The following is a 15,969-nucleotide window of genomic DNA, read 5'->3' as shown; positions in this document are numbered from 1 at the left end:
TTATGCAATCATGTGGTGACGTCATAATTCGGAAACCGGAAATCAGAAGTATAATTATTTTACATCGGGACACTCCTGGGTACATGTTCTGTCAGCATGTGAAGTTTGGTGAGGATCAGTCAAGTACTTTTCGCGTGCATAGGTCACAGAGAAACACACACACAGACACACAGACAGACACACTTTCAAATATATATATATATATATATATATATATATATATATATATATATATATATATATATATATATATATATATATATATATATATATATATATATATATACACGCACACGCACACACACACACACACACACACACACACACACACACACACACACACACACACACACACACACACGCTTTTTTAATTCCCATAGCCGAGGCTCAAGATGGATACAGAGGATACATGGGGTGGACAAGTTTTATATAGAAGGAAACACCAATAGTCCGTATGTCAAACACCATTTTTCAAGATGACCTTGCATTAGGGTCCGCACGATGTTTTTCTGCATTTTTGTGATCACCAGACCATCTGAATGAATATTCCGATTGATGCCACTATGGAACCCTTGAGCATTTTTGTAGAAACCCATTAATATGCAAATTAGCATAACCCTACCCCCTGAATTTGTCCGTGCCGATCGGCGTTTTTGCAGTACAGTTATACAACAACAACAAAATTTTTGAAAATAACTTGCGCAGATCCGTTTATCCCCAGTACAGTTGTGAAGAAATGGCTGACCTTAGAAGATCAACAGCATGAACTGTTTCTGATCAAGTAAGTTGAGGCTTGTAATGTAATGAAAGAAACATAGAGAACTTTGTTTTAAGTAAGAGTAATGTCTTCTGATACAGTAGAATGATCAATATTATTTACAAGCAAGTTTCTTTTTTTTTTTTAAATGAACAAATAAATTAAATGTTTACTGATGTTTATAATTACTTCTATTGTTACAGGTTGAGGCTCCATCACTATGGGAGACTGTTTTTTTCAGTCCCAGCGACGCAACTAAAGCTAGAAAACCTCTGGTAACAGTTGGTTCTGACAGAGTGCGAAGTATCATCCGGTCAAGCAAAGCAAGACAAGATGGTATACACAAAGAGCTTGAACAGAGATTACAGGCAGACGAATCTATCGAGCTCAAATGCCATAGAGACTGTGTGTCAACGTACACATCACGCTCACACATAGAAAGACACTTGAAAAGAATGAGTAATGTCTGTTTGGAAGATGCTTCAACAAGCAAAAGAAGCCGCCGTTCAAAGACGACAGTGTTTGACTTTGAAGAACATTGCATTTTTTGCAGAGAAAAGTGCATCATGGACTTTGATAAGAAGAATCCTAATCGTTGGCGCGAGTTCTGCTTTGTAGGGCTGCAGATCGTGTTGATCGGACAACGTTAAAACAAACTATTCTAGATGTTATCGATTCCCGCCAGGATGAAGAAGGAGGCCAGGTCAAGATATGATTAATGGGCGCAATCAGCGATCTTCATGCTGCTGATACGAGATATCACGATGACTGCAGAAAGTCCTTCATAGCACCCTGTTCTGTTGCAGCAGCAGCACACAGTGGCAGAGAAACTCAGGACATTGAGCCAGCTGTCAGTTCTACCATCCTATCGATGAAAAACGACATGTTGCGCATCTGGAATTCAGCAGAAGTCTACAATATGTACAAGGATCATGGAGGAAAGCTATACTCTCGACGAACCCTGTTATCCAAATTGCTGGATATACTTGGCTCTGAGCTTCTGGTTCTGTCTGGAGAAGGTGTCGCTAGTTTAATCTTGTTTCGCAGCAGAGCGTCTCCTGTGATCAACTTAGTAGCATCAGATGAAGATGACGCCATTGGTGTTTCCATATAACAAATTGCCAAGAAGGTTGCACAGGAATCTAAGCAGTTGTCATCCGACCCCAGTTCCGATCAGACTAGAATTAATATAGATATTGCTAATGAAGGAGTGAGTTCAACCTTTCAATTGCTACTCTCCAAAATATCAGCAAACCTGGACTGCACACTTCCAGGAGCTCTGATAGGAAACATCATAGCAAATATGATCACCAATCGACCAACTGCACTCCAAATAGCACTGGGAGTTCTAGTCAGTCGTGAAAGCCTCATCAAGCAGTTGTACAACTATCGTGTGACCTGTTCCTATGATGAGTTTCAGCGTTTCAAGGGATCAGCAGCAAAGGCTGCAACTGTTCACTCAGGGATTAGGGGAACCGCCAATGCTGAATGTGGCCTCGTTCAGGTAGTTGCTGACAACTTCGACACAGATATCTCATCCCAGAATGGACTCGTTTCAACACATTCTCTTGCAGTACTACTTACCATAAAAGATCAGGAGATATCTTCCACTTCTGACGATGAAGCCATCATCAGAAGATTGACCCGTGATGAAATGAAGACACCTGTGACAGAAGACATTTCGGTTCAAAGGTACAAGGGACCTGAGAAACCAGCGATGCCAGTTGAAGAAGCCACACGTATGGTGTTACCTCTCCGCATATTGGCTCATCAAGCTATACAACTTCGGAGATTTCAAGACATGGATTTCTTTTTTCTGAAGCAAATCACTTCTGATCAGAACACACCAGAGTTTGGTGGCTTTAATACGAAGCTCTGCAGAGAGCAAGGATGATCCATCTAACCTGCAACGAGGGCCATTTAAACACCACTCATAGATATGGATCCAGCTGATCCGGACACGATGTTTACAGAAATGGAGGAGGGAAAACGCTTGACTGCAGAGTGTGGACAAACTGTAACCATCTTCACAAACGACCAACAGCTGTATCGAGTGGCCGTTGATGTTAAATGGGTTTATCCTGAGCGATTTACCCAGTTCATACCAAGGCTGGGCGGCATGCACACCCTTATGAGTTTCATCGGTTGTGTGGGGAACTTGATGGCTGAAAGTGGGCTGGAAGACGTGATGAAATCTGCCTTTGGAGGTGTTGCTCATATGCTTGGCGGAAAAAAGTTTCCCAAAACTTCAGGGCCCTGCGATTGGTGACTGAGGAGGTCCTTCGTTCCAGCGTGGCTCAGGCAGAAAGTCATGAAGACTTAATGGACACTCTTGAAACCAAAGCAACAAAGAGCATGACCACACAACTATGGGTACAGAACCTTGTGAAACCTGTATTCATCATGATGGCGTTTGTTCGTGCTGAGCGTGAAGGAGACTGGCCATTGCATCATTGGCCTATGAAGGAGATGCTCCCCTACTTCTTCGTGGCTGGACATCACTGTAATGTCCGGAGGGCAGCGGGACTCGGATAGTCGTGAGGATTCTCGAACACTGTTTTTTGCCCGTCCAGATGCACACTACTACAGACTGCACAGACTACACAACGCCTCAGGCGGCGCGAACTCCTATATCCCATGCAGGCACGCGACCACTCCAAAACCACTCCTCCACGCCTCCACCACGCTCCCCGCATTATGCCCTGCCCCCGCAGGCCCAGTACACCACAATCACAACTATGCCCGATATGGGCTCTACTACCTTCGATCGATGGAAAGGCTTCATGGAGACATTCTGGAAATGTTCTTAAAAGGAGATCACGTGATGCGGCACAAGAAGGGCCTATGGAATGGCATATGGTCGGATATGTACATTGAGTCCACGTTCATGCGCTATTGTCATGGCATACATGGAATCGTTGGCATTACACTGAAGCCTTCTACACGGAAGAAGTGGGCCTATAATATGCACACCTTTAGTCAGATAGTCCACAATCTCACAGATATGTCTGAGGGGCAGATAATCACAGAGGTGACCATTCACAAGGAAGAGAAGCCATCACGCATACGATTTGATGCAGAGGACCAAGATATGATAAGGAGAAAACTCCAGTCCTGTATCGACCCACTTGACCCAAACGAACATGCAGACAGAGTTGTCAACTTTGTAATTGGCAGAATTGGACCGGAGAAGGTGAACGCACCAAGGGCAGTTCACATTGGCCGAGCACAGATGCATTCGTATGAAGAAAGCTGGCCAGCAGGATTCAACGCTCCCTTATCTAAACAAGTCATAACTATGGCAGTGACACGGAAAGTCAGGCATGTGGGATCTACTGAGGTTTGTGATATACAGTAAATCTCATCTACTCCAGGGTCATGGAACTCCAACAAAGTCGAAACATCAAACTATGTGACATCTTAGTGTACGAGCTTGCACCTGTGTAAACATCAATGTTCGATGAAAAGGGGAGATCAGAATAGCAAAGACCAAGTCGACATTGAAGAAGAATCTCCAAGTGGAAATCTCAACAAGACTGGGTCCACAACCTGAAGTCACCATCTTAGATGGTTGTGCAATCCTCTGGGTTATTCATTGGCCTAACAGGGGAATTGTGCAAGACTTTGTTGACAACTTCATGAGCTACATCATGCAAAGGTGGACAAATCAGATGTATATCTGGTATTTGACAGATATCATGATTTCAGCATCAAGAGTGGAACAAGATTAGCAAGAGCTGGGCAGCAAGCTAGCAGGCGCCACAGGTTGAACCGCCAGACTCCACTGCCTCCACAGCTAGTGGTTCTCTAAGTAACTGAAAACAAAGTTCAGCTGATGGAACTGATTTGCCAGAATTTGATTGACGTTAGTCAACAGAGAAAGCAGAGCCAACACAGGCTCATCATTACAGGACAGGAGTCTACCCCAGTGGAAATACACCACGGAGCCCAAAGGTGTTGCACTGATTTGAAGATGACGCATGAGGAAGCAGATGTCATCATGATTCAGCAAGTCGCTAAAGTTGCCGAAGATGGCGCAAAATGCATCACAGTCATCTGTGATGATACTGATGTGTTCATCTTGCTTGTGTATCACTTCGCAGAACTTCATCTGCAATGCTGCGTAACAATGGAAGCAACATGTCCTGGCCGATCGTTGATCGACATTGGGGCCACTGCCAGAAAGCATGCCGGGATGGTGCAAGACCTACTAGCTTTACACGCACTGACAGGTTGCGACACCGTTGCTCAGATGTATGGTCGAGGTAAATTGACTGGCAAGAAGTCACTTGCAGCTGGCCATTCACTTCAAAAACTTGGGAATGTAGATGCATCTATTGACGATGTCATTTCCGAAGCCACTGTGTTCATGGCTGTTTGCTATGGTAGCAAGGAGAGAAGCAACATGTCTGATGTTCGCAAAGAGGTGTGGTCTATGAAGATGGCGAAACCAAATGCCATCAAAGCACCAGACCTAAAGGCTCTGCCACCAACTACAGAGTCCTTTGAACAAAACATGTGACATGCTCATATCCAGACAGCAATATGGAAGTCAGCTGCTGAGCTGCAGCCACCACCTCTGGATCCCACTCAGTACGGATGGAAACGTGATGAGGCATCAAGATCATTACTTCCAATTATGTTTCCACCCAACGACGCTCTTGCACCACCATAGATCTTGGAGCTAATACGATGTGGATGTTCCTCCAAAAAGCAAGCAATGCTAGACAGCTCAATGCCGTTGATCAGCAGCCAAGTTACCATGCGCAGTTTTCTGTATGTGCCATGGAGGTACTGGCTGCAGGAATGAGCGCACCAAGACAGCTGCTGCATTTGCCCTTGATGATGACTCTGACACTGAATGAGACACCAAGTGCTGAAGTAGCCTTCATGAGGTTTACAAACCTGTTATATATATATATATATATATATATATATATATATATATATATATATATATATATATATATATCTTCTTCTTCTTCTTTCGGCTGCTCCCGTTCGGGGTCGCCACAGCGGATCATCCGTATGATCCGCATAGTGATTTGGCACATGTTTTACGCCGGATGCCCTTCCTGACGCAACCCTGGTCGCCTCTTACGACACAGGGATATGGTACACCTATTTTAACCGGGGTATACACCGGCCCAGTACACTGGTACTCATTTCGCCGACCTCGGAAGGATGACAGGCTGAGTCAACCCCCTGGTGTATTAATTCAGTGGCCTAATGGGGCTTGAACTCAGGACCTTTTGGATCCCAAGCCGCTGCCCTAACCACTGCGCCAACACCAGGCTCATATATATATATATATATATATATATATATATATATATATATATATATATATATATATATATATATATATATATATATATATATATATATATATATATATATATATATATATATATATATATATATATATATATATATATATATATACATACATACATACATATATGAATTTACACAGGAATGTCTTATTTTGTTCATGTTGTTAGCTGCTTTCATTATGTACTGTCGAATTGTTGAATCTGTATGAATAATAAAGTGATCTATATTCACAAAGACTGAAGTGTTTTTTTTTCTTTCTATATGTCTATTTATCTACATTTTCAATAATGGCGACTGCTAATTTGCATATTGATGAGCTAAATTTAAATGTCATTAAATTTTAAGTGGGTTTATCATGACCAGTGACCCTAAAAACATAGGTGGAGACACCTCAACCAGGCTATTTGGATGCTTACTTTTGGAGATATTAAGAAAAATAGTAATTTCGACAATGGCCACCCCTAATTTGCATATTAATTGGTTTCTTAAAAACTGCTCAAGGGTGCCAGAGTGGCATCAATCAGAATATTCATTCAGATGGTCTGATGATCACAATAATGCAGAAAAACATTGTGCGGACCCTAATGCATGCTTTTCTGGCCAACACTCGGACGACAAGAAGTAAAAACTGGAGAATTGGAAGGATAATGGATTTGGGTGTGGTTAACGATGCAATAAAAGATCATGGTTTTGGATTGGGGATGATTTGAGATTGTGGTGAACAACTGTCTTGAAGGCCTGGAGGGTAGGATGAGATTGAAGAGGATGTGGAAGTTGATTCTACAGGCAGAAAAAAAAGAGGAACAAATGAATGGAGGTGAGCAGTGATTTTGAATTTAGATACTTTCACCAGAACGGGGTTGATGGTGGACCTTATGAGCCCTCAGAAACCAGGAGGGGATGAGGGGGACAAAGCACGAAATACCAGAGCGTGTAACACCAGAAAGGAGGTGACAGAAGATGGAGATACCACCGACCTGTCTGGGATTGCAAATTGATCGGCCCATAGACTCAGCTTAATCGCAGGAGATTCCAATAATCTTATATTGTTGAAACAAACCTTACAACAGTAATAAGTCTTCCACTATCCTGGAAGGGGAGGTTTATTAAGATTAATAATCATAATAATTAGTAAAAAGGATGTAAAATATCATTGCCCACTTTTGTTTGGTAATTGTGTGATATGGAATTGAAGGGTTAGCCCATATTTATGTACAACTAAAATGACCACCAAGCTACCAGTCAGCCATCTTTGATCATATTGCAAAATAAAGTGAAGGTCACGTGTACACCTCCAACGACTGTGCTTGTGCCAAGTTTGAACAAAATTGGACGATGCATGTCTGGGAAATGGTTGGGGAGAAGTTTAAATATCAAAATGGCCACCAAGCTGCCATCTTGGATCTGATCTCAAAAAAAAGTGACGTGCATATGTAAGCCATCATTCCTTATCTGACAATGGAGTTTGAACAACATCAGTAAATGCATGTCCGAGAAATTGTTTAGGACGTGTTCAACATCGGGTTTTTTTTACAACTAAAATGGCCGCCAGTTAGCCATATTGGATCTAATGTCGAAACAAAAATGACATTTATATGTAAGCCTCATTGATTATCTGTTTGCCAAGTTTAAACAACATCGGTAAATGCATGTCCAAGAAATGGTTGAAGAAGTGTTCGACACGGGGTTTTTGTTTGTTTCCAAATAGAATGGCCTTTAAGGCGCTGTCACACCTTGACGATTTAGCCAGCGTATGCCGACTTATGAAAAATTTGTCTAAAACGCTGGCACACGTCGAATACGTTATGGGTAAGTTTTGTATACGTTAAGAGCACACTGAAAAACACTGCCATACGTCGTAGTACGCTGGCTTTCATCATTGTACTTTTGCGGTTGTCCTCAAATTTTAGCATGCTTGAAATTTTACGACGTATGCCGGCGTATGACTCACAAGTTCCGCTACGCTGGCCAAAAGTTGTAGGCACGTTATGCGATCGTTGACACATGTCGACACACGTTACTTGTAAGTTACTCATAAGTCGAAACACATCGAGGTAATGATTGGCGTACCCGAAACTTATTTATAACATATGCGTAACGTGTTGTAGGCACGTTACACGATCGTTGCACACACGTCAAGGCACGTTATGCGATCGTTGACACACGTCGAGGCACGTTACTTGTAAGTTACTCATAAGTCGAAACACGTCGAGGTAATGCTTAGCATACCCAAAACTTATTTCTAACCTATGAGTAACGTGCTTTGAACATATGTGTAATGTTCCTCCAATGCATATTGACGTATTTAGACATATTTGATTGACGTCTTCCGGACACCACAGAACTTACTGAACGTGTTTCTAATTTACAGCTACTGTATAATGGCGTATTGGCAGTGTTTAAAAAAAACAAAAAACAATAACTTCCGATATTTCATCACGTGCCGTTACGTCACATCCGATTGCCTCTTCAGTTTGCTCATGTCTTATTCTTAGTTCCTCCTGTGTGAATATTTTCTGTTTGAGGATATTGTCACGTCGACGTCGAAACTTAAAAGCAAATGTTCGAATATCTATCTATAGTTCCAGCAATGTGTGTGTGTGTGTGTGTGTGTGTGTGTGTGTGTGTGTGTGTGTGTGTGTGTGTGTGTGTGTGTGTGTGTGTGTGTGTGTGTGTGTGTGTGTGTGTGTGTGTCTGTGACCACTGTTTCTCGACAACTGCTGATCCGATCTAATTGAAACTTGCCAGGTATATTGCTGGAGACCTGAGGATGTGCCTTTTCAAGGTTTGATATTAATCGGACAAGTACTTCCCAAGTTATGGCCATTTATTTACCAAACCAATAACAAGACACGTTGGTGCGTGGGCGTGGCCGATGGGGAAGGGAAGCTCAGCCGCGTTCGCCATTACGGGTTACAACATACGGACTTCCGGAGAGTGATGACTTCGTGTATTCTAATAATTTCTCGATTTCTAATGCGCATTTATAGATAAACACAATGCCGCAAGTGATGATCGTTTTCATATGAGACGGTGCATAAATTTTGGTAACATCAGAGTGCTGGTATGTTCCGAACCAGGAAGTATTTTTTTCTCTCTTCTCTTCTCTTTTTGTTTTTCCTTGCGATGACATTGCGAAGAGGCAAAATACGTTGGCGCTAATTGAATAATTGGCCATTAAAACTCAAATGGCGAATCATCGTAACTGTGATATGGGAACTTCCGCGCCACGCACGTACGGGCACGCGAGAGCGAAGAAACGGCCTGTGTGGTTGTTGTTTGTTGCTCGCGGTTGGAATATTTATTTATTATTATTATTATTTTTTTACGGGCACGTACTAGTATTTTAAAATTCGTGATTGACAAAAAAACACAACAACAACAACGACAACAACTTCAGATATTTTGTCACGTGCCTTCACGGAGCCAAGGAGAAAAAAAGAAAATGTTCCTTGACGGAGAAAATAAGTTTCGGGCATGCTAAACATTAAGGCCCGGTCACACCTTGACGTTTTAGCCAACGTATGCCGATTTTTGAATTTTTTTTCTAAAACGCTGGCACACGTTAAATACGTTATGGGTAAGTTTTGATAAGATGGAGAGCACGCTGAAAAACACTGCCATACGTCGTTGTACGTTGGCTTTAAACGTTGTACTTTTTGGTTGTCCTCAAATTTTTTCATGCTTGAAATTTCACGACGTATGCCGGCGTATGACTCCACACGTTCCGCTACGCTGGCCACAAGTTGTATGCACGGTCTGCGATCGTTGACAGACGTCAACACATGCTACTTGTAAGTTAATCATAAGTTGAGACACGCCAAGGTAATGTTTAGCGTACCCGAAACTTATTTCTAACCTATGATTAACGTGTTTTGGCACGTTACGCGATCGTTGCCACACATCGACAGACGTTACTTTTAAGTTACTCATAGGCTGAAAGACGTCGGTATAATGGATCGTCCTTGCGTCAGCGTCCACGGCCACGGCCAGGACACTTATTTGCAGCATTCTTCAAACTTTTCTTCGGCATGACGAGGATGTTCACACTTCGATATCTAGCTTGGCTATGATTCCAATTGTCCATCGGCAGCGTCTATTTAAAATAGTCGAGTTTGAGCGTTTTAACACGTTCAGAAGAAACGCTTCAAATTTCCAAACCCCAGAGTCAAAAACAAAGGCGAGTGACAGCAATTTAAATCGTTCATTGTAAACAATGAAAATAGCTGAGTGGTACCGTTTAAAAGTCGTTGATGTAAAAAAAATCAAATTGTTGAGCGCAAGCGTCTACTTTCAATAGTGGGGTTTGAGCGATTTAGCACGTTCAATAGAAACGATTAAAATTTCTGAGCGCCAGCGTCAAAAAACAAAGGCGAGTGACAGCAATTTAAATCGTTCATTGTAAACAATGAAAATAGCTGAGTGGTACCGTTTAAAAGTCGTTGAGTGTAAAAAAATCCAATTGTTGAGCGCAAGCATCTACTTTCAGTAGTGGAGATGCAGCCATTTAAATCGTTGAGTGGCAGCCTATGAATAGCAAACCCTACGTCACCGGCAAAGATAAACTGCTGCACGATATGGATAAGTTAGGCTATCGTTGGGCATAGTTTGGGAACGCCGGCTTCACGATAATTATTCGTTGGTATATCGTATCTATAAGTAATCAAAGCGCTCTATGCACATTATTAGTTCATTGTGCATTTGTCCAACTCGTTATGAATTTACCTAAATCGTAAAAACAAGCTTTCGCTCATTGTTGAAAAAGCCCTATAAAAAATTAGCTGCGAAGAACTTCGAACAATGTTGAAAAGATGTCTCCTACCCGTGGACACGCGGACGCAAGGACGATCCATCATAACCCACACCCTCCCCCTCACACTCACCTACTACTGCCAACATGAACAAACTACTACTAATACTAATACTAATACTGATACTGTTACTGCTGATATGGACATCGACTCAAAAAGGACTCGAAAACACTGTTGGGTTCCCCTTTTATGAGCAGCATTTTTATATACCAATTCCCAAAACCGCTGGGAACACGTCTTTATATGGCAGTTGTAAGCTAGAATCACATAAATTTTTTTTTTTTGTCGACCGGAAGATGTCATTGGAATACATCTACATACGTCGATGTGTGTTGGGACTACGTAAAGAATTGGTTCAAAGCACGTCAAACATAAGTTAGAAATAAGTTTCGCGTAAAAAAGACATTACCGCGACGTGTTTCAACTTCTGAGTAGCTTATAAGTAGCATTTGTGGACGTGTTTAAGCGTCCACATATCGTGTGTAAAACTTATCCCCATCGCATGCGGAACGTGTGTCATACGCCGAGTACGTCGTAAAATTTTGAACATGTTTAAAATTTCTTGACGTACTCTACTTACTACGACGTATGATAGCGTACTTTAGCGTTCTACTCACGTATACCAAACTTACTCATACCGTATTTGACGTGCCCCAACGTTTTAGACACATTTTTCTTCGGTCGGCATATGCTGGCAAGATCGCCAAGGTGTGACCGCGATGTTGACACTTCCATTTCTATGGCAGTTATGATTCGAATCGTTGTGCGTCAGCCTTTTAATAGGCTACGTCATGACATCGTCGGCGATGCGTGCAACGCGCTATGCCTAAGTTAGACTATCGTTGGGCATCGGTTGTGTAGGCCGACAACAGGTTCAGCATTCGTTGGTATAAGTTATCTATAACACAACGAAACGTTCTGTATCCGTTACCACTGCGTTATACATAAGACCAAGTCGCTATGAATACGTCCGAATCTTTAAAAAAAAACATCAAAAGTTCAACGTAAGCCAGCGTTTTACATACATTTTAATACGTTGCCATCGCTGGCTAAAACGTCAAGGTGTGACCGGGCCTTTACCTCGACGTGTTTCGACTTTTGAGTGACTTACAAGGAACTTGTGTCGACGTGTGTCAACTATCGCATATCGTGCCTACAACTTATTCCCAGCATAGCGGAACGTGTGAGTCATACGGCGAGTACGTTGTAAAATTTTCAGCATGCTGAAATTTCATGACGTACGAGACGTACCACGAAATATGACAGTGTACTTCATCGTTTTTCAGCGTGATCTTAACGTATACACAACTTACCCATAACGTATTCGACGTGTGCCAGCTTGGTTCGACACATTTTTCATAGGTCGGCATATGCTGGCTAAATCGTCAAGGTGTGACTGCGTGGTTGACACTTCCAATTTTCAGGCGGTTATGATTTAAATCGGCGTGCGGCAGGTTTTTAATAGGCTCCGCCATGAGTTCGTCGGCGATACTTGCAGCGCGCTATGCCTAAGTTAAACTATCGTTGGGCAAAGGTTGTGAATGCTGACAACAGGCTAAGCATTCGTTGGTATAAGTTATCTATAAGACAACGAAACGTTCTGTGTACGTTACGAATATGTTATTTTTTACGACCAACACGTTATGAATACGACCAAAACTTAAAAAAAAAACATCAAAATTTCAGCGTACGCCAACGTTTTACATACATTTTTATACGTTGCCATTGCTGGCTAAATCGTCAAGGTGTGAAAGCGCCTTTAGTCAGCCACCTTGGATCTCATGTCAAAAAAAAAAACCAGACGTGCATCTGTTTTCTATCATGTGTTGTCTTTCTGACAAGTAGGAATAAAATTGGTCGATACCTGTCCGAGATATGGTTACGCATGCACGGACACGAAAATCGAGAGCAAATCCGTGAGTCCCCGTTTCGGACTACGTCCAACATGTCTAATAATATGATGCGTTCCCTTCCGAGGAACTTCGACATGGGAGGAGGCCATTATGCCATCAAAGGCTGGGCTATGTATGCTTGTTATTTACCAATGCATTCTTGTTTGTCCATCCTGTATCCTTTTTAAATGCTGAGCATCAAACGACGAAGTAGCACATACCATTTTAAAAGTTTTTGGGATGACTTGGCCGGGTTTCAGAACCACCGACCTCCCCACTGAAGAGCAAACACTCCAATCATTATGCCACCGAGAATAAAGAATCTCATTATTTATCTGCACATGTGAAGCAAAAAGCAGGGTTAAGCAATTGGTTCATGTCTGTCTGTCTGTCTGTGTACAAACGTCAGTTTATAATCGATGAACAACTTGTTTAAATTTAATATTGTATTTTGAACATGAATCGGAAAACAAACCTGTCGTTTAACCAAAGGTACTTTGTCTCTGAATTTGCCCCGATCACACATGCACAGAGAGGAGTGAGATCGTTTTTAAGCGGTTTTTCCACTTCAATATTTGGCATGTCCATCCATTCGTCTTTTTTTTGAGGAGCGCAGATGCTGAGTTGACACAAGGTGGAGCTCTCACTGCCTAGCATCAAGAGAAGGAAATACCAAACTGCACCGCTTCCTTTGGACACGGTCGCAATTTTTTTTTATTTTTATTTTTTATATTATCTGCCTGCCTGCCTGGTGGTCAAACAAAATTGAAAATCATTCCAAGCAGGAAACTTACTTTTTTAACGACATCCTAAAGGACACAAAGAACAGGCAGGAATAAGTAATTGAATGTGTTGTATATGGTGGTGTAATAGACACTGTGTCAATGGCGGTAAAACAGTGATAAATTCCAGAATTTATTTGCTGGACTTTTACAATTCTTATTTTATTTCAATTGAATTATATACTTGAAAACTGTACGACACAAATCACCTTCTTTTCACTTTCAAAACCCTTCCATTTAGCAGTACTTGAACATGTTAAATAGGGTGCTGTATAAGACTGCTTTAATAGTGCTAAACTTCTGGAATTTTTTTAAAACAATCTTAAAAAAAAATGAAGGTACTGTATATACCTGAACATTGTGCATGGTATCATGTTCTATGAACTCCCTAATTAAATAAATGCAGGACACAGCATTAATTGAGGTGTACATCATTCCAAAATCCTCAGATTTACATTGGTGAGGAAATTGGTGAGGAAATTTTATACCTTTAAGCAAGTTCACAATGGTTATGCAGGTAAAACATTGTTTCTTTTCTCAATGCTGGTGCCTTTCACATGTTTTATGTTAATAGCAGCACATTTTAAATTTGTTGATCTTGGCACATTTCTCACACATCCTCTGTTGACAGGTCAAGTGGTTGAAGAATGACATTGTCATCGACCCAGCCAAGGACCCTAACTTCTACATCACAGTGGAGCACAATTTGATAATAAAGCAGGCTCGATTTGAGGACATGGCCAACTACACTTGCTTGGCCAAAAATGTGGTGGCCAGTCGGCGCAGTTCGACAGCTCTGGTCATTGTTTATGGTGAGATTCTAGAAAACCACCGAAGAGCATTTGTTTTGTGTTCTTGTTCATCTGCAGAGAAATTAAGGTACGAGATACTCGAAAGGATCTCGATGTAAATGCTTTGGATTTAATGATAATTTATTCTTCGTTTTTTTGAGAACATGAGCAGGATTCATTTATTCCTCCTTTTTTTTCCTGCCTGTGGAATCAACTTCCACATTCTCTTCAATCTCGTTCTTCCCTCCAGGTTTTCAAGACAGCAGGCTGTTCACCACCATCTCAGATTGTCCCCAATCCTAAACCATGATCTTTTCTACCCTATTTAACCCTTGCCAAATCCTTCTTCCTTCCAATTTTCCAGTTTTCCCTCCTTGGAGTTTCCTTTTCTAATCATCTTGTCAACCCCATGCATCCTCTGTATCCAGATTGTCCACCCCATGCATACGTGCTTTGCGTTTTTGTCTGTTACATCCTGATCCATTCAATGTACTAGCTTTTCCATGAGCCTCGACTATGTATATGAAAAAAAACAAGGTACTTGTATTTTGTAGGCAAAGTAAAGGATTAATGCTTTTTTAACCACAAGACGCATTTACTTGTTTGCTGTTATAATACAAACACAAAGCTCATTATTTTGTGACTTCAAGATCAAATCCTATATGCATTATTTGTCCGTTGCCTAGTAATATAATTTATTGCCTGTAAAATTGGATTGATATCTCCTAATGTTCTCGTCTTGCAAATGACGTTTGTATTGGAAAGGACTCGACTTGAAAATACTGTTTGAGCTCACGCAAGAAAATGTCATTACTCAACATGGTCCATTCTTTTTCCATTCTTTTTGTGTTCTTTGCAATTTGGGGCCATTGCACTTCAGTGAATTTTCAATTTAATATCTCTATCTTCTCTTTCATCTTCCCCTGCTTCTTATTGGTCTTTCTTTAGGTTTACAGTTTGCAATTCTTTTCGCTCATTGGTTGTCTGGTTTTCTTCATATGTTTCCAGATCAATTTCATTTCATTTTTTGTTGTCACCAATATGTCGTTTTTTTCCCCATCTCTCTTTCTTGGCTGATCTTCTTATTCTGCCAACACAGCATGGCTCTGTGGACACTTCAATTTTTGCTCCATTGTATTTGTAAGAAGCCGCGTTTCACTACCCTATGTCATTGAGTTTGAAAAAACATCCAATAGCAACAAAGGCAGTTTGCTTTTCATTGTCACCTCCACCACTGAAAGTGGAAGGAGGTTATGTTTTCACCTCTGACTATCTGTTTGTCTGTTTATTTGTTGCTTGAAAAATCCAAGATTTTTCAAGTATATTTGTCAGTCAATTTTGTTATTCTGTTTGTCTGTGGCTGTCTGTCTGTAAATCGCCTACAGGCCACAATTTAAAACTGATCTTCATGAAACTTCAACAAGTTGTAAAGGTAGTCTTAACAGAGAAGCCTATTGATTTTAAGGTCAAAGGTCATCTTGACGTGAAATTTCTAAAATCGTCATTTATCATTCAATTGACTTGAAATTTTAACAGCAATTGCATGGTGCATTACTGAAATGGGGAACCGACCATTTTTGAGATCAAAATCTCAAAGGT

At 41.2% G+C, this 15,969-nt stretch overlaps 1 protein-coding gene across 4 annotated transcripts in view; it reads left to right on the top strand.

Moving 5' to 3' along the window:
* Window positions 1-15,969, top strand: part of LOC147026510 (netrin receptor UNC5B-a-like) — a 384,386-nt gene that overhangs the window by 209,636 nt on the left and 158,781 nt on the right. For all 4 annotated transcript variants that reach the window (XM_085881974.1, XM_085881972.1, XM_085881973.1 and 1 more), the window contains exon 5: window positions 14,211-14,391. In XM_085881974.1, coding sequence (XP_085738100.1) covers window positions 14,211-14,391 — 181 coding nt within the window. The remainder of the gene's footprint in view (window positions 1-14,210; window positions 14,392-15,969) is intronic.

The sequence above is a fragment of the Eptatretus burgeri genome, chromosome 5, assembly GCF_056783735.1.
Source record: "Eptatretus burgeri isolate ZD-2024b chromosome 5, Ebu_testis_v1, whole genome shotgun sequence".
NCBI lineage: Eukaryota > Metazoa > Chordata > Myxini > Myxiniformes > Myxinidae > Eptatretus > Eptatretus burgeri.
The sequence above is the reverse complement of the archived record's forward strand: the minus strand, read 5'-3'. Positions and strand labels throughout refer to the sequence as shown.